The sequence below is a fragment of the Artemia sp. Qi Xiang Cuo genome, chromosome 11, assembly GCF_049724085.1.
Source record: "Artemia sp. Qi Xiang Cuo chromosome 11, ASM4972408v1, whole genome shotgun sequence".
Taxonomy (NCBI): Eukaryota; Metazoa; Arthropoda; class Branchiopoda; order Anostraca; family Artemiidae; genus Artemia; species Artemia sp. Qi Xiang Cuo.
In genome coordinates this window covers 27,076,114-27,094,896 of record NC_142804.1, presented here as the reverse complement: position 1 = coordinate 27,094,896, position 18,783 = coordinate 27,076,114, and the positions used below count along the sequence as shown (strand labels likewise).

Sequence of the window (18,783 nt, the reverse complement as noted above, 5' to 3'; positions counted from 1 at the left end):
TGCCCTAAAATAATCATATTTGATATCTTTAAACTACTTTAAGTTGAAGTGAAAAAAAAAATCCTTAAACGATTTTGTCAAAACCACACTCGTCTGAACTTAGAATAAGGAAATTATGTTATGAGAATGTAAATTTAGAGTATTTAGCTGAAATATACAAATCGTGAAAGATGTAACATCTAGCTGTCATAACTGAGACATGTTTAGCTATAAAAAAACATAGCTCTTATCTTAAGATTTGTATATTTTTCTTGGTGAAATATGTGATGAAAAAAGTAGAGAATCGATTCTATGAAATGGGGTGGCTCATTTACGTTTTTAATGGCTCACTTTAGTGCTATCTCTAGTTTACTAGAGTGCTATCTCTGGTAAAATTATATAACAATCACTTGTGGCCAAGAGAGAATAATATAATGAAAGATTCATTTCGTTTATTTACTTCCAGTACCTTCATGTTTGCTATCTCTAGTTATTGTAGGCTACTCCAGGTTTCTTTACTGTGCTTCGCAACTTTTCTGTTAACTAACTACTTTTGTTTATTTACTACCAGAAAAATCGATTCCTCTCTAATTTCTGATTCTATGCCACCAATGTAGATTGGGAACTTTTCATAATTTAATCCTATGTCAAATCTTTCTTTAAACTCTGTGCATTTTTTTTTTATCAAGTCAACATATCATATTAATTCAGTACTGTTTTTTTTATTCTTGAACTTAAAGCCATTTATGTGTTTTTTTTTATGTTTAGCCTAAGTCTATTTTATCAATTAAATAGTGTTTCCAGAACTAGAACATTAGTGGTAGCGAGTTACCGGAAATGCAAAAAAGATAGGGGTTGTCAATTAACAGAAAAGTTCTTGGACTTCTATACACTTGGTGTATCACATGTATAATTTACTACTGTACGAATATACATTAAAACTTGCATAGCTTTGTACCATACCTTATATAATACAAGACCTGTTACGCTTTAAATATTTTTCCTATGTTCAGACTTAAAAAAATGACAAGCTAAAAATGACAGCCCTCGTTACTCTGTGTGTTCTTGTATATGTTTGATTTATAATCCAAAAAATTCTTTAACATATGGAAAGTTATGTAGTGCCCGAACTACATTCATTCAAGTGGAAATAGGACCTTTGACATCGGTGCATTAATTAATTATTTGTCATCCCCTTAGAAAGGACAAGGTGGCAGTTTTTAACGGAACTACAGTTCAATCCAATGAAATATTAACCGAAGAAAAAAATCAAGCTTTTAAATCTGGCATCTGTTAATTATTGTCGCGTGTCTTTTTTCTTGGATGGTTCTTATCTGTAACAAGAAGAGCATGACCCACAAAGCAAGTTGATATAGTGTCTGTCATACGGTTTTTGATGGACTGACAGGAGCATACGGGCCATTTAAACATCTTAAATTTATGATAAATAGTATGGTGTTAAATTTGGAAGAGATCTTTTTGAGAGACATTCCGCCCAACAGCGTGCTCTCCATAAAACACTAACGAGAACTGAGAGCATGACTAGGGACTCATTTTCTATGGAAAAAAAAATCAAGGATTATAAAAGCCGCTAAGTAAAGATAAGGGACCAGCCATAGTTCCAATTTGGACATGACCCTGTATATTGACGGAGATATCCAGTTTAGGAAAATTTCTTTATTTACTCCTTAAGTGTTGATAAAATAGGAACACGTTTTTGCTGTTTTTTCAATTTCACTAGTCTCCAGGTCCACATCCTTGATGTATTTTCTTCTCTGTAACTTTTTTTCTCTAGATTCAACTTTAAGATATGATCAAAATTATTATTATCTTTTTGAAACTACAGCGTGGTATGTTAAACTCTGTCATATAATACGGAAGTTCTGGTTAAAAAACGTGCTGCGAAGGACTGACCTGTGTAAATTACTGATCCCAGGTGATGGCAAACCTTCTAATTGTGTCTTGCCATTTTTTGAAAGAACGGCTATAACAACAGTGCAATAACACGATTTTATGGCAAAAAGAATGAAACTTGACAAGAGTGATAAATTTAAAATTAATTTAAAAAAAAAATTCTGCCAGAAAGCCTCCCTCTTTATACTATCCTAGGAAGTTCCCATTTTCCCTAAAGCTTTCTTTATGACATCCTCTCACCCCAACCGCAAACGACCTGCTTTCTGTTTAGCCCTAGATAGTTTGCCCAAAAGGACAATCTTCGGCAATCTGTCATCCTTAATCCACAGAACGTGCCCTAGCTATCTCAACCTTTTTCTCATTATAGTCCTAGAAAGCAAGATTGAACCCCACTTTTCGTACAGCCTACTGTTTGAAATACGGTCTGTTAGCCGACACCCAGATCAATCTGTAGGTAATTTCTCTGGAAAACATCTAGCAAATCTTCATCCGCTTTTCGGAGCGCCCATGCTCCGGAACTATATTTGACCACTGTCATCACTGCAGCTTCCAATATTCTAATCTTGGATTGCGGACTTATCTTCCTAGTCCTCCAAACTCTTTTAACTGTGAAAAAAGAAACCCTGAACCTTGGCTATTCTAATTTTAACACCTTTATTGCTCCGCTGTCTTCACTAATAATACTACCAAGGTAAGTGAAGCTGTCCAACTGATCAATATTCTTGTTACCGTCTTCACTTACATCTTTTCTTATTCCTAGCCTTAATGACTTAGTCTTCTTAATATTAATTTTCAAACCTGTTCTAGCGCCCTGAACTGGCAAAACCTCTAAAAGTTCATTCATTTTGATCACACTTTCATCTAGGATGCTTTAATCATCAGCATAATCTAAGTCCAGGGGAGTTTTTCCTCCCCATTTTATTCCCTGTTCTCCCGTTGCCATTGCTGTGCTCCTTAAGACAAAGTACATCAAAATGATCCATATAAAGGTAGATAGAACATAATCCTGCTTAACTCCTGATTTAATATGAAACCAGCTGATAACCTCATTTCTTACCTTAACCACAGCAATGTTACTTTCGTATATAGCACTTATCACTTTAATGTATTTGTCTGGTATGCCATACAAGGACAAGACCTTCGCTAAAGCTCTTTTATCAACAGAAAAGAACGCTTGGTCATAATCTATAAAACTGAGACCAAAGGTGTTTTATAACTCAGGCACTTCTCAATTATTGACCTGAAAGTGAAAATTTGGTCGACACACCCTCATACTTTATTGGTCCCTGGATTTTAGTATATAAGCTAAGCTTTTTATTTTTAGGACTTACCAGACAGTTGTGTTGGATCCTGAAGGAGACTCCCAAATTGACCCAAATTGGGTCATCTATAATAAAGGAGCTGAAATAGTCCAAACTATGAATAGTGATCCAGGATTAGCTGTGGGTGCGTATATTGTTCTTTTTTACTAGGAAATGTTCAAGTTGGTGCACTGAGACTAATTCTTGTTAGTTTTGTTTCATCAACTGAAGATAATGAAAAAATTTACTAATAACCTATTCTCGTCGGGGATAAATAGTGGGATAATTTACTCACTCCACGTCATCTTTCCCTAAAAAAGCAGAAAAAACCACATTGGTTGTCTTAAATTATAATACGAATCTTATGTGCTTTACAGAAAAAACGAATTAAATAAACTTAGAAACAGAGTACAAGTGGAAGCTACTTAAGACTTGGCAAACAAATTATATTTTGTTAATAATATTCTACTTTCAAAGATTTCAAAATAAGTCGGAGCCAACGCTCTAGCGTTGCTTTTAATAACGACCCATAAGCTTTTAACATATTATTTATTGCTTTTATTACTTTCCCAAAGCCGCTTTATATGGAGAGGAGGTCGTAGAAACTTCAGATGGGGTTCATTAGATTGGAAATTGAAAGTTCTAGTGCCCATTTTGAGAATCAAAAGTGCTTGGAGGGAAAACGGCCCTTCTTCCTTGTCATTTTTTGATAGCCCCCCCCCCGTAAACTCCAAAGTAATTTGCCTAAATATTTTTGATACCCATTTTGTTCAAAATAATCGAAAGTCCAATAAAATTCCTATGGGGACCACATGACCCCAAAGGCAGTGGGGAAAGGGCATTAAATATTACAAATTGGCAATTGTTTAAATATGTGTTTGGTAATGAAATGGGTTTATCTCAGGAATGGCTGACTATATTAAGTTCAAACTTTTAGAGATTGTTCAGAGAAGGTGGGGGTGCTCAAATAAAACACAAGACACCATGTGCGTTCAGGTTGTAAAAGTGACCTATCAGCAATATTTCAAGAACCACTATGGATATTAAGTTGAAACTTTCAGGGGATATGAACTTAATCAAAAAATACCATGTGCATCCAGGTTGTCAAAATAGCATATACAATATCTCAGGAAAAGCTAATGGTATTAAGTTGAAAGGAAATTTTGATGGGAGTGTTGAAATAAAACAAAAATACTATATATCTTGAGGTTGTAAAAACTACGTATCAGCAATATCTCAGGAACGGCTAAGTATATTAAGCAGAGACTTTCAGGGGATGTTGAACTATATCAAACAACGCTATATGCATCCGAATTGTCAAAAGAGCTTACTTTCAAAATCTCGTGAATGGTTAAGGGTATATGTTGAAACTTTCAGGGAATCTTAGGAGGATGTTGAACTAATTAAAATACACTATGTGCATCCAGGTTGTCAAAAAACGTATCTACAAAAGCTCAGAAATGGCTATGGGTATTAAGTTGAAACTTTCAAGGAATTTTGCGGAGGATGCTGAAATAAATCAAAAGACACTACGTGCTTGTTTGTTAAAAGGCATATCTGAAAAATCTCAGAAATAGCTAAAGTTATTAATTTGAAAGTTTCAGGGAATGCTGGGAGGATTCCGAACTAAATAAAACACGCTATTTGCATCCAGGTGGCCTAAAGGGTGCATTTTCAATATCTCAGGAATATCTACGAGTATCAAGTTGAAAGTTTCTGGGAATGTTGAGATGGATTTTAAACTAAATCAAAAGATGATATGTGCGTATAGCTTGTCAAAATGCCGAATCTGCAATATAAGTATTAAGTTGAAAATTTTGAAGGAGTGTTCAGGAGGTGTTGAATTAAATCAAAAGACACTATGTGCATCCAGGTCATCAAAAGGGTGTATCTGCAGTGTCTCAAGGCCGGCTAAGTGTATAAGTGGAAACTTTCCTGGAATATTGAACTAAATCAAACACACTATATCCATCCAGGTTGTCAAAAAGATTGTATCTATATTATATCAAAAATATTTTAGGTTAGTAAGTTAAAACTTCCACGAAACGTTTAAGGGAATGTTTCCGAGGGAATGGAAAAGCAAAACATTGGCTAGCTCTTCCATGTAAAATATTCAGTTCATGTGACGAAAACAAACGTGTAAGGGCACTGACTGTTGTTTCTATTTATTCCCCGCATCACGTACTATAAGCTGTGTTTCCTTCTTTTTTTACTCAGCTTTATAAATTAAGCTTTTCGATGCAAATTCTTTTCGAATTTGTATAAGATTAAATAAGAAAACAAGTTTTTTGAACCGAAAGTAAGGAGTGATATTAAAACTTAAAACGAACAGAAATCATTCCGTATTTGAAAGGGGCTGTCCCCTCCTCAATGCCTCGCTGTTTACGCTAAATTTTAACTCTGTCTCACATCTTTATTTTTTAAAACAACAAAAAACTTTAGCGTAAAGAGCGAGGCGTTGAGGAGGGGCCCTTCCAAATACGGAATAATATCTATTTATTTTTAGTTTTAATGTCGCTCCTTACTTTCAGTTAAAAATACTTGTTTTTTTTATTTAATTTCTGAACGTTTTTGAATTAATGTAGGTTTTGATTTGGGCTCACCGTACATGAATAATTAAAACAAAATTTGCATATTAATTTTACTTTTTTTGGTTAAAGGGCTTTCTCGAAAGTTGTTTCATTTGATTTATGAACTTTTTTATTAGTAATAAATACACGTAATTTACTAATTAACTTACGTAACGAACCTCTATATTTGTATATTTTTATTAGGTATATTAGGGGGTTCGCCTCCTAGTCAATACCTCGCTCTTTACGCTAAAGTTCGAATTGTGTTTCAATTCTTTAAGAATGACCCTTTAATCAAAAGGCCGTTAATTAGAATAAATAGATCTTATGATATGACTGAAAACACCTTAGCGTAAACAGCGAGGTATTGACTAGGGGATAACCCAATCATATACACAGGGATTTCTGCTCGTTTTAAGTTTTGATGTTGCTCCTTACTTTCAGTTGTAAAACTTGTTTTTTTATTTAATTTATGATTGTTTGTTTAAATAATGCTGGGAAATTTGGTTCCCCCTTCATAGAAATGTCCCTTCCCCCATGGAAACTTCCTCCATGGAACGATCCTCTCGCGTAACCCCCAACCCACCCCCACCCACTACCAGAAAAAAATTCCCCATTGAAAACGTCTGTATACTTCCCAATAACCAATAATCTATATAAACATTAGGCAAAGTTCATAACTTTCAGCCATTTCCCTGGGGACTTTGGTGGATTAAATCATCCTCAAAGACATAGTTACTATATTTCCAACCAAGCTGAACAAAATGGCTATCTCAAAATTTTGATCTGGATGACTTTGGGGAAAAATGAGCGTGGGAGGGGGCCAAGTTGCCCTTCATTTTTTTGGTCACTTAAAAAAGGCACTAGAAATTTTTATTATCGTTAAAATGAGCCCTCTTATAACATTCTAGTACCTCTAAGTTTATACGATCAACTCTAGGGAAAAGAAACAAAAAAACAAATAAACACGCATCCGTGATCTCTCTTCTGGCAAAAAATACCCAATTTCACATTTTTGCAGATAGCAGCTTGAAACCTCCAAATTAGGGTTCTCTGATGCGCTGAATTTGATGGTTTGATTTTTATTAAGGTTCTATGACTTTTAGAGGGTGTTTCCCCCTTTTTTCGAAAATGAGGCAAATTTTCTCAGGCTCATTACTTTTAATGGGTAAGACTAAACTGGATGAAACTTATGTATTTGGAATCAGCATTAAAATTTGATTCTTTTGATGTGCCTATTGGTATCAAAATTCCGTTTTTTAGAGTTTCGGTTACTATTGAGCCGGGTCGCTTCTTACTTACAGTTCGTTACCACAAACTGTTTGAAAATAGTGCATAACAGTTTGATGATATTAACATAGACTTGTAGAGGGTTTCGAAAGGAACAATTTGGCTTTTATTGTTTTTTCTAATTTCCCCCAAACAAGACGTTTGTATCGATCTATATTTGCTACAGCAATTTGTTACCATCAGTTTCATATTGGAGACTCTTGAAGGGAAGCTTCAACAGGCGGTGCACAAATGCGGGTATAATAATCTTTGAGGTAATAAAGGGCTATGTGTCAATTTGATATGATTGACACTTGCAAACAAAATGGCTATTTGTAATTTGATCAAATGTGTTTCGGGGGGGGCTAAGAAAAGACGTAGGAGAGGATCTGATTGTCCTCCAATCGCTTTTGACTCTTAAAAAGGACACTATAACCTTCAATTTTCAATAAGTAAATCCCCTCCGAAGATTCTAAAACCACCCTTCCATCTGAATTGGCTCTGAGAAAAAACAATTCCGCCCGTTACTACAGCCAACGCCAGAGCGTTGCCTCTGATTTTTTTTTTTTTTCGTTCCAGGTTTCACTAATCTATTAAAAGTGATTTATGTTCATTTTAAGCTTGAATTTTTTTGGAGTTAATATATGCTCGCCTTCGTTTTGATGTAGCTCTTTCCTTTTCTTTGAAAAACTTCTTTTGTGGCAATGTTTTTTTAATTAGTGTTCCACAAGAAAGTATCCACTTCCTTCAGTGAAAGTAATGAAAGAAAACAGTGTTAGGAATTACCCCAATTTTTTTTTCAATTTGCTCCCACTTGACTAAAAACTAGGAAAGCAGAGTATAATTCTTCCTATATGTCCACTTTTGGCTTATTTGCGATTTCTACTTTTAAAATTCAGGTAACAAATGCAAACCCTGCATTCTGTCTTCATTCATCTTCTGCAGAGGAAACATAAGGACCGCCTCTTTTACCTCTAGGTAATCATTCACCGGTAACCACCAACGTTCAGGTGCACACAATTTATGTTAAAAAGACCCCATGTGCCGGGACAATGACATAAAAGGGCAAAAAAGTGATAAATTTTAGAAATTTTTGACATAAAAGGTCAGAAAAGGGACACATTTTATAAATTTATGACATAGAATGGAATATTTCCCAACTGACTATATATTTTGGTGAAAAAAAGAGTCAGTTTTCACCAAAGTAGTGCTTTTTCATTTTTTTTTTTTGGGGGGGGGCATCTAGGTTTTGCCAGAGATGTCGTGAGTAAAGGGTTTTCCGCAAAGTAAAAGGTTAACATGTTTATATGAGTTTCATGCTTTCGTACTAAGTCATTTTGTATGAATGTTTTGTTTGAATTTTTCGTTTTCATTGTATTTGATGTTAACTGGCCGATTTGAAAGCATTTTGCAAAGCATTTTATTGGTCAATAATACAACTGGTAAAATAAAAAACCTCAAGTTTTCAAAATTCCAAGATGGACTCATTTTACCTAAAATTGAAACATTTTTGAATGCTTTCCTTTATAACAGTTTCTCCTTACCATTTCCTGAAGAGTTTCCTCAACAAATAAATTAAACTCATTAAATAAATCCAGGTTGTCAAAAATGCGTATCCGCAATATCTCAGGAACGGCTAAGGGTATTAAATTGAGATTTTCAGTGATTGCTGAGGAGGATGTCGAGCTAAATCAAAAGATAATATGTGCATACAGGTTGTCGTAATAACGTATAAATGACGCTTTGGCCAGTAGAAGGTTTAGAGGGTGGTAGTCCTACTTTTATCTGTGGTAATTTCTGCTTGCTTTGAGATTAACTGGATTATTTATTTTAATGTCTGTTGGTTTTAGGATGCATTTATTCATCTATAGTACGATTAAAAAAAGAAATCAAATTAAACAGTTTGTGGTAACAGACTGTAAGTAAGGAGTGACTTTGTCCAATAGTAAGCGAAACACTCTAAAAAACAGAATATTGCTAACAATTGACGCATCGAAAGAATCGGTTTTATATGCTTATTTCAAATATATAATTCATTAACTTTAATGTTATTCTTCAAAAGCTACCAGCCTGAGAAAATTCACCTAATTTTCGAGAAAGGGGAAAACACCCCCAAAAGATCAAGTGATCTGAATTACAATTGCACCATCAAATTCAGCATATCTGGAAACACTAATATAGAGGTTTCAAGCTCCTGTCTACAAAAATGTGTAATTTTGTATTTTTTTTTGCGAGAAGGAAGGTCATCTATGCGTTTTTTTTCACAGAGGTGATCGTACCGAAACAAACGTCCTTGAAAATGGGGAGGGGGAACATTGGAACGGAAATAAAAAGTTGTAGAGCCCTTTTAAGAAACCAAAGAGATTGAAGGGCAACTAGCCCTTCTCCCTTGTCCTTTTCCTCAGACATTTAATCAAAATTTTGAGGCAGCCATTGCATTCAGATAGTTGAAATGTCTATTAACTTTGTCGTTGGTGATTACAAGACCCCACATAGCCACTGGGAAAACGGCTGTAAGTCACACAATTTTCTCATTGTTCACATACAGTATTTGTTATTGGGAAGTGTCGGTCTACGGCTATTTTTGGGCTAGGGTATATATGGGTTTTTGGGGAAAATTTTACATAGGGGGGTGGAAGGGGATTTCCTGGCATGATTTGAAAACAAGGTTAGAAATTTCATAAAAGAATAAGTTTTTTCGACTGAAACTAAGTTTTTTTTCACTATTTTATTTAAAGTATTCCCGTTTTTCTCTCTCTTAAATTCTGTGAAAGTAAGGAGCAAAATTAAAACTTAAAACGAACAGAAATCATTCCGTATATGAGGAAGCTACTCCTTCCTCAGCCCCCGCTCTTCACGCAGAAGTTTGATTTTTTGTCGCAATTCTTTAAGAAAGACTCCTCAAACATAAGGGTCCTTCAATTTGATCAAGATGTGTTGTTAAGGAAATTAAAGACTTCAGCGTAAAGATCGAGGAAGGGGTAGCCCCTCTCATACACAGAATAATTTCTGTTTTTTTAAAGTTTCAACAGATCTCCTTCCTTTCGATCGAAAAACTTGCTTATTTTATTAAATTTAAAATAATGAACCACGCTACAACGCCAAAAATTATCATAGAAATAGCAGAAACTTTGGACCGATGTTCACGATCAATCATCAGCACCAAAAAAAAAAAAAAAATACAAAATGGAAATTTAAAAATGATAGGCTTAAGCACCCAATGGCCTGAAGAGCAAACACTTTTTGGAACCTGACGCTTTCAAATGGCGCATTTAATTATAAACTCAATTTTAATACAAGTAATTATCTATTTTCTTGGTTTTAGCTTCGTTCTTTGGTGAGATTTTACTCTTCAGTTTATAGCGTTCAGCTTTATTCATGCTTTCTTAGCGCCAGCCTCTTATTACTTATTTAAAAATCCCGTATTTGTTTGACCAGTTCTAAAAGTTAAAATAAAAAAATTAAACCACTAAAAAGTTCAAAAAAAGCTTTTAATGGATTTACAACCTAACTTTGCACTTTAAATACTATTACGCGCCCCACTTACTTCAACAGTTTTTCTCTTTGATAATTACTAAAGAGTAATGAAATATGCAAGCAATTTTAGCAACTGCATGCTACTTAATAAATAATTCATCTTATGCTTTTGATTTATTATTCAAGTCACTAGTTCTATAATTAATTCCAACCGGCGACTATTTTATAGTCTTGCTGACTAGTCAAACAATAAGAAACGATTAATAGGATCAACAAACTGAAAAGAGTCATTTAATGGTTATGATATCCTCTGGTTTTGTGGGTGGGGGTGGATTCCTGATGGTATCAAAGAGGGTTATGCAAATCAAAATGCTTTTGCTTGGATAATAAAATCAAAAGTATATGATAAATTAATAAGTTTAAATCATGTTAACATTAAATTATTGTATGGTAATATTTTTTGTATACGGTGAAATATCATGATTTTTGCAGTTTCCCCCTCTTGCAATTTTCACATATTTTGCCCCTCTTACGGCACTCCCCCCCTCTTGGCTTAAATACGCTTAGTATATGTATGAATAGCCAGGCTTTCATTACGTCTGAAACATGCAGTTTTGAAAAATATTAAGAACTTGAATTTAATATCTTGAAGAACTTAATGTTCTTCATGATAAACCTCCCAACCAAACTTCACGATCCCTGTGGCTCGATTTATTTTAGCGTTTGTTTTCCATTTTAACCTAGCAATGGCTCCAACATATCGCTGCACAAACAGGGTTGCTACCACGGTCAGTTTTTAATATGCTACAATTGCCCCAATTTGCGTGCTACACAGCGATTACCGGTGATACAGTCGACAAATTTTTGCGTGTGTTGGGGCTTGCGCCGCGACACGCGCACAGTCCGTTTAAGTCTACTTACATTAGTTATTAGGTCTTCTTTAATGTAAAGGAACACAACAGGTATCCTGAGCTGATCAGAGCGCTGAATGGGAAAATATTGGCGCACACGCATATCCCGTATTTAAATATATTTTGCTTATTATCATACAAAAAATGTTCTGAAATATATTTTTTGACATGACACTTGACGTAATTGCATTTTGTATGTCTATATTTCAAGTTGGTCATATAAGAGAAAAACTGTTACATTCAATGAAGCATGTGTTACAGTGCGATACATGATGAAATAGTGCTAAAATAGCATTTTCATGCAACTGGTGGCAACCCTGAGTGCAAACACGTATAGACTTTCCACTTTGATTTACCCCCTTTGCCGGATTTTTAGTTATTTTGTGGGGCTCTTTTTCTAAAAAGGGACACGGGATTGCCCCGGGATTATTGGTATGTCTAAAGATTTGTCGAATTTTGAATTTATGCATTTGAGACTTAGGTAGTTAAGGCTAGAACAAGAACATCCAACTAGATGAAAATGAAGTAATTTATGGTCAAGGCAGGAATATCCGACTAGGTGAAAAATGAGGCCTCTTAGTCTGACCTAACTAATAGTGAAGAGTCAGGAAGTCAAACGCATAGGAAACGAAAGAGAACTAGCCAAAACAAAAAGAACAGAGAAATCCCTCAAAGCCTGCGAAAGGTCACAACACAGATTAGGAAAAATACGTTGTTTTCCGTGGTTAGTAGAAACCTATAAAATCATATAGAGGAAAAGCCTTCTGCACTGCAGTGTCTGCAAGAAAAAGCTTGTGTCTAAAAATCTAGAATGATCTAAACACCCAAATTGAGAAAACGTATTTAAAAAACTTCTAAGACTGGGATAAGGCGTAGAGATTTAATATTAAACTTGATTTAATGATACAGAGCAGTCACAAACTTGGAGAAAAAGAAGCACACAAAGTAAGTTTCATAATGGAAAATAATCAGCCTTTGTTTTTAGTTGAAGATTCAGTGTCATTATTTGAAGCTTTACTGCACAAGAACGTTTTGAACAGGGTAAAACTTGCAAACCAAAAAGCAACTAATACTACGCGACAGAGCCTAGTAGGTTACTATAAAGACATTCTCTAAAATGCGAAGATGAGTGAACGTAGGGTATCTATGCGACTGCTTAGCAGTTTTTACTAAATATTGAGGTGCCAATGATCAATCTTATTGGTTTCTCCTCAAATACAATGAGTTTTGATGGTGGTCAATATAAACTCAGTTTCAGTAATGTTTAGGATACATTTTCACTGTATAGTTACTGTTAAGCATACTTGCCATACATATCATCTATATATCGTCACATGTGTGTAAAGATCCCAGTAAATATTAGAAGATCTCAGTGAAATTTTCTACTCTAATGTCAGCGTGAGCGCTACGTGAGAAAGAGCTCTGAAAGTGTTCCAGGCATTTTGAGACTTCTAACCTGATACAGCACTGTCACTAGGACAAACAAACTGACTTTTACTAAGGTTGAAAGCTTTGAAGCTGAATTTTATAAAAGTGATTTTGCAAGGCCGACTCAATGTCATGATCAGGTCTCAGCAACGCTTCATAACTATCTGATGAGAACACTACATGATTTCATGTCTAATAAACTCGGGCTGTTGAACGACTTTAACTGTTTCTTTCAGGCTAGGATGGCTTGGTTTTATTGGATAGGGCAAGAAATAAAAGAACTAGTCAGAGCCTTTGCCGGTAGCTTTATGAGCCTCTTTTATGCTGAAACTTTTCAAACACACCAAAAATATGAATTTGAATGATTACTACCTTCGACAAGTATGCTTGGCTAGGGAAGAATGTAAAGCGTGCCTTTTCCCGTGAGTGATTCATTGGTCAGGGTAACAGAATCAGATTTGGTCTGTGAAGTTTCTCAAGAATTTACTTTGCAGTATATACCCAAATGGAAGCACGATTCAGATTTGAAGATATTGCTTTTGAAGTTGCCAAAATGCTGGTAAGAAAAATTTGCCAGATAGCTGAGGTTTAAAATTCTATCAACTCATCTTAATGAATTTAGCATGCCTGGGATAAAGTAAAGACTGATAGGGATTGAAAATGCCGAAGATCGACCTCTTAGAAAATCTGGATCATGAAAATGCGTCGGCTAAAGATTACTTGGGACACATTTTAAACCTAAAGAGTGGTGCTGGATATGTTTGGTTTCTCCATCTCAATTGAATCTTTTATTTAGTAACTTCATGGCCGAGACATTATTCAGTGAATAGAAAACCATTAAAACTGACAATTGTCTTGAGCAACCAACGGCTTCCTGTCTGTTGCAGTGTAAATACGAAATGGGGAGGGTCAACACCACTGCCATGTCAATGATTTTGGACATCTCAAATGGAAAAAATCTAAAATGCTAAAAGGCACCTCAGAAGAGGCAGCTTTACTAGTGTCTCAGCGCTAGCTTTCTTGTAAATAGTTAAGTCATTTACAGATGAAACAAAACATTCACCGAAACTTCTTTTAAGTTGCAATAATGACGTGCAGATAAATCATAGGTTGGTCACATGAGGCATAGGAGCTGTCACGTCTGTGACAAGGATTAGGTGAAATCCCATTCAAAAAGGCTTTGTCAAGAGAAAATATTGATTATGAGCGGAAAAGCTGAGAACCGAATTTTACTGTGACTGCACCTAAAATCCTCTGAATGGTCACTAATAAAACTTCAAGTTCCTAAAACTTCATCTATACTCAAGACCAGAGATAAGGGCGAGAATGCATATTTTAGAATCATCCTTCGGTGATTTTTCGCTTTGAAGAAGGTGATTAGTAGACAATGAGGACAAATCAAAACCTTTACTTGTTTGGCTTTCTTCATTAGTGATAATTACTTTTAAAAAACAAGTTTTTTCAACTGAAAGTAAAGAGCAACGTTAAAACTTAAAACGAACAGAAATTATTACGTACATGAGGGGGTTGCCCCTTCCTCAGTACTTCATTCTTTACGCTAAAGTTAGAATTTTTCTTCCAATTATTTAAGACTGACTCTTGATACACAAGGACCGTTTAATTAGAACAATAAGTTTTTTACAAATTTAAAAACCACTTTAGCGTAAAGAGCGAAGTGCTGAGGAGGGGGAAACCCCCTCATATACGTAATAATTTCTGTTCATATTAAGTTTTAACGTTGCTCCTTAAGTCCTTACTTTTAGTTGAAAAAACTTGTTTTCTTTTTAAATTTAATTTCTGACATTTTTTTAATTAATGCTGGGAAGTCCAGCTCTCCTCCCATGGAAAATTCCCTTCCCCCGCAAGAGCTCCTCCATGGAAATATTCTCCCACATAAGCACCCCTCCCAAAAATACCCCCAAAAATATCTTTATACTTCCCAATAGCCAATACCACTTGCAGAACCCGAAGCCGCGCCGAAATAAAAATTGGCGGCGGTGGATGCAATTACGCCAGCGGCGTCGCACCGCCGAAAAATTATTGGTGGCGGGCCGTCAATTGATTGACGTCTTTTCTATTTTTAGAGTTTTTTTTTGGCTACTTTTAAAAAGTTTTGGAAACTTAATCGGTATCAGTTTTTATCGGCATTTGGCCCATAATTCATCTTTAACTCCAATACGTTGATGATACCCTAGACAAAATTATGACGAAAAATCACTCTTAACTTCTCAAAAACATTCTTTTAATCCAAATGATCCGCAGCGAGACCTTAAACTACCTTATAATTGAATGAATCCGACAAAATAGGTAATTTAAAATTTAATTCAAATTAAGCTCTAAAACTTGAATTAAACCCATTTATTAAATTATTTTTTTCTTTTTACATAGCCAATTTTTAGAAGGTTAGCATGTCGTTTTTTAAGAATAGTTCGTTCCCAGGTGTAAAAAGAAAAAGAAGCAACATTTTGCGAAGAAAAGCTTTTATATAAAAAGAGGCAACATCTTATGAATAAAATCATGCTTTATAATTATATTCCTGAATACATTATTAATATATTATTAAATTTACAATTCTGGCTTTAAATTTCAGAATTTAATTTGAACCAAGTTTTAAATTGCACATTTTGTCAATTCTCAGGCAGTTTAGGGAGCCAGAATTAAAAATTCAAAACAATTAGTTGGAAATAAACTCTAGCACTTTCCTTTAAAGCTTTGACAAGCATGTAGTTATCATATATAAAAATAAACTTGTTTACACGATGTGAAGCCAACATAGAACGCATTGCAGTGACAATTAGTCCTGTACCACTGAAAACCCTTTCTGCTCCGGCACTTGTTACCGGCAACGATATAATCTTTCTTGCCAAAGCTGCAATCCATGACAGTTGAATATAATATATTTTTCAGAAGGCAATGGTTTGATTGATTGCATCAACTAGGACAGGATCATCTCCTGGTATGGGCTGCCAAGGCCAGATATAAATCGAATTGACGCCAAATCACATCATCATTTTCATCCTGTTCTATATCATTCCTCACAAACATTTATCTGATCAAGCAGGCTCCTTTTTTTATGTATGATCATGAGCATATTTAGAGTTTCTGCTCTTCTGAGAAACATTATTAGCCATATTTACACAACTGATTGGCTTAGCTAATCCACCGAAAGCACCAGAGATTACAGCCTCCCCTTCAAGCTTTTCGAGGGCCATCTCCTCTTTGTACCAAAGAATTGCAACTGCACTAAAATGCTCACTACAAGTTGAACTGGAGGAGCCTGGAGTGTTTATTGAACAAATTTCGTTCACATGAGATGTGATAAAGTACCTTATGTCTGTCTCTAGCAGTAGAGTCTTAACCATTTTGAACAAGAATTCCCGTCTTATCAGAGAACCTATCAAGAAGGTTCAGATGGTCATCAGTTTCATTTATTTTGAATGTTTCGAAGTCCAAAAGTGCAGCTGACACCATGAGATGGGAAGCGAAAGTCAAACTTGTTTCTCATCTTTTATTGCAGAAGCAAAATACAGCTGCTGTCATTAGCTTACTCCTCAAGGTGACCTTTTAGGAAGCCCCAACAAAGCAGAGCAACATTTAGGGTGAGAAAGAATTCTCCATCAATGGCCTCGACTGTAGTAGAAAAATTTGACAGTAGAGAGCAAAGGTCACGCATCAGTTCATATTCCTCATCATCTAGAGCAAGGTCAGGTTTCCCAATTTTACACAAAGTACTTGCCAGAGGGCCTTTGTATTGAATAATACTTTGCATCATACTATATGTTGCATTCCATCTTGTAGGGGGCCTGTATTAGTCATATTTTGGTAAAATAGGAGGCAGATGATCAACAACCTGCACAATTGGCAACTGAGCATCAGCATCAAGAACCTAATCTAAATTAAAAATTTTTCTAAGGAATTCATTTCTATTTTAAATTCGAATTATTTCGAGAAGACTGTTAGGAAACAAAGAATTTTTTCATATAAGTTTAGTTATATGACTACTCTGTACATGCTTCCATGGACATATGTAAAAAAACACATTTAAATACGTAAAAACCTTGTTCTAATGCTTTTGTAGAATAGCTCCCTTTTTTTGGATATGGTAAAATAAGGTATTCGAGGAATATCATGACTAGTCGAAACTCATTTTAATTAGGAAATATTACATTGTAGAGAAGAAAACAGAAACAAGTGAATGATAATCTAAAGTCCATAGTTGATGAATAGATACACAAACATTTTGAGTGGATCCAAAATTTTTGCATTCACCAATAAATAGTAGATTTTGTATTATATTTGCTTCTCAATAGTCTCAGAAAATAATTCGGCGATTCAAATCTCCGGAGGCGGTGCGCTGAAAGGTTTTTGGCGACGCGCCGCCGGTTTTCGGCGCAGCTTCGAGGACAAATTATATGTAAGCAATGAGCGAAGTTCATAACTTGCTACCCTTCCCCGGGGGCTTTGGGGGTCAAGCATTCTCAAAGGCATAGCTATTAGATCTTTCGGCCATGCAGAAGAAAATGGCTATTTCAAATTTTGATCGACAATTTTGGGCAAAAAGGGGGTGGGAGGGGGGTAGGCTGCCCTCCAATGTTTTCGGTCACTTAAAAAGGGCACTAGAGCTTTTGATTTCCGATCAAATGATTTCTATCCCGATCTTCTAGGATAACTGGTTCTATACGATAACCCTTGGGGAAAAAAACAAACAAAAAAATAAATAAATAAATAAGTACGCATCCGCGACCTTGCTTCTGTCACAAAATTCCTAATTCCACATTTTTGCATAAAGGAGCTTGAAATATCTACGTGAGAGTTCTCTGATATTCTGAATCTCATTTTGTGATTTTCATTAAGATCACTTGATTTCTTAGGGGTGTTTCCCCCTTTTTCAAAAATTAAGCACATTTTCCCAGGCTCGTAACTTTTGATGGAAAATATTAGACTTAATGACTTCTATAAATTTTGAATCAGCATAAAAATTTGATTCTTTTGATATATCTATTATTGTCAATTCAATTTAATTTCAATTTTATTCGAGAAAAAACATAACACAAACATCAATAATAATAAAGATCCTAGAAGATAACGTGTTAAGGACCAAAACAATAAAAAATTAAAGTAACACTGAGAAAAAAATAGACGAATAAAACATGTGTAATTGAAGCAAATTGGTTAATAATGGAATGATTAAATTATATTATCAAGTTTTGTTATATTTTTATACAACTTGCAGAAACTTATGGCTAGATCAACTCTGGAGGGTATTTTGTTCCATTGAATAATAGATTTGTAAATGGGAGATTCCTGGGCGGTACTAGAAACGCATTTAGGAATTTTAAAGGCTCTATTGGATGAACGGAGACAGTGGGCTTCCGAATTATTAATAATATAATAGGTTAGTAGTTGAGGTGGAAGATTATTGTGGAAAGCAGAGTAAGCAAGTGATAAGTTTAGTTTTTGTATGATTTGATCAAGTGGAGCTATGCCAAAATCTGAATACAAATCACGGGTTGGATATAGACGGGGAAGCCAAAAAACTGCTTTAATGGTACGGTTTTGGGCAAATTTGAGTTTTTTAGTGAAGGACCGTTTTGTATTTCCCCCAATTGATCCGCAATAAGAAAGGTAAGGAAAAGTAAAGGAATAATAGCGAGTAACTAGGATGTCAGGAGGAAGAAAATAATTGACACGGTTAATCATAGCTACTTGTCTCAAAATTATTGCTGTGATGTAAGAAATATGATTTGAGAACGACAAGCATGAGTCAATAAATACACCAAGAAACTTGGCAACCTCCACTTTTGGGAGGATGTCGGAGGATAACTTGAGTTCGAGAGCAGTTTTGATTACGTCTTTGTTATAAGGGGCTCTTAATAATAATACTTGACTTTTTTTGCTATTATTAGTCATGTTATTCGTAAGGCGCCATGCCTG

General features: G+C 35.1%; 1 protein-coding gene across 1 annotated transcript in view; it reads left to right on the top strand.

Annotated features, from left to right (window-relative positions):
* LOC148946825 (cartilage oligomeric matrix protein-like) overlaps window positions 1-18,783 on the top strand; it is a 262,924-nt gene that overhangs the window by 204,378 nt on the left and 39,763 nt on the right. The window contains exon 17 of the mRNA XM_089096438.1: window positions 3,218-3,339. Coding sequence (XP_088952564.1) covers window positions 3,218-3,339 — 122 coding nt within the window. The remainder of the gene's footprint in view (window positions 1-3,217; window positions 3,340-18,783) is intronic.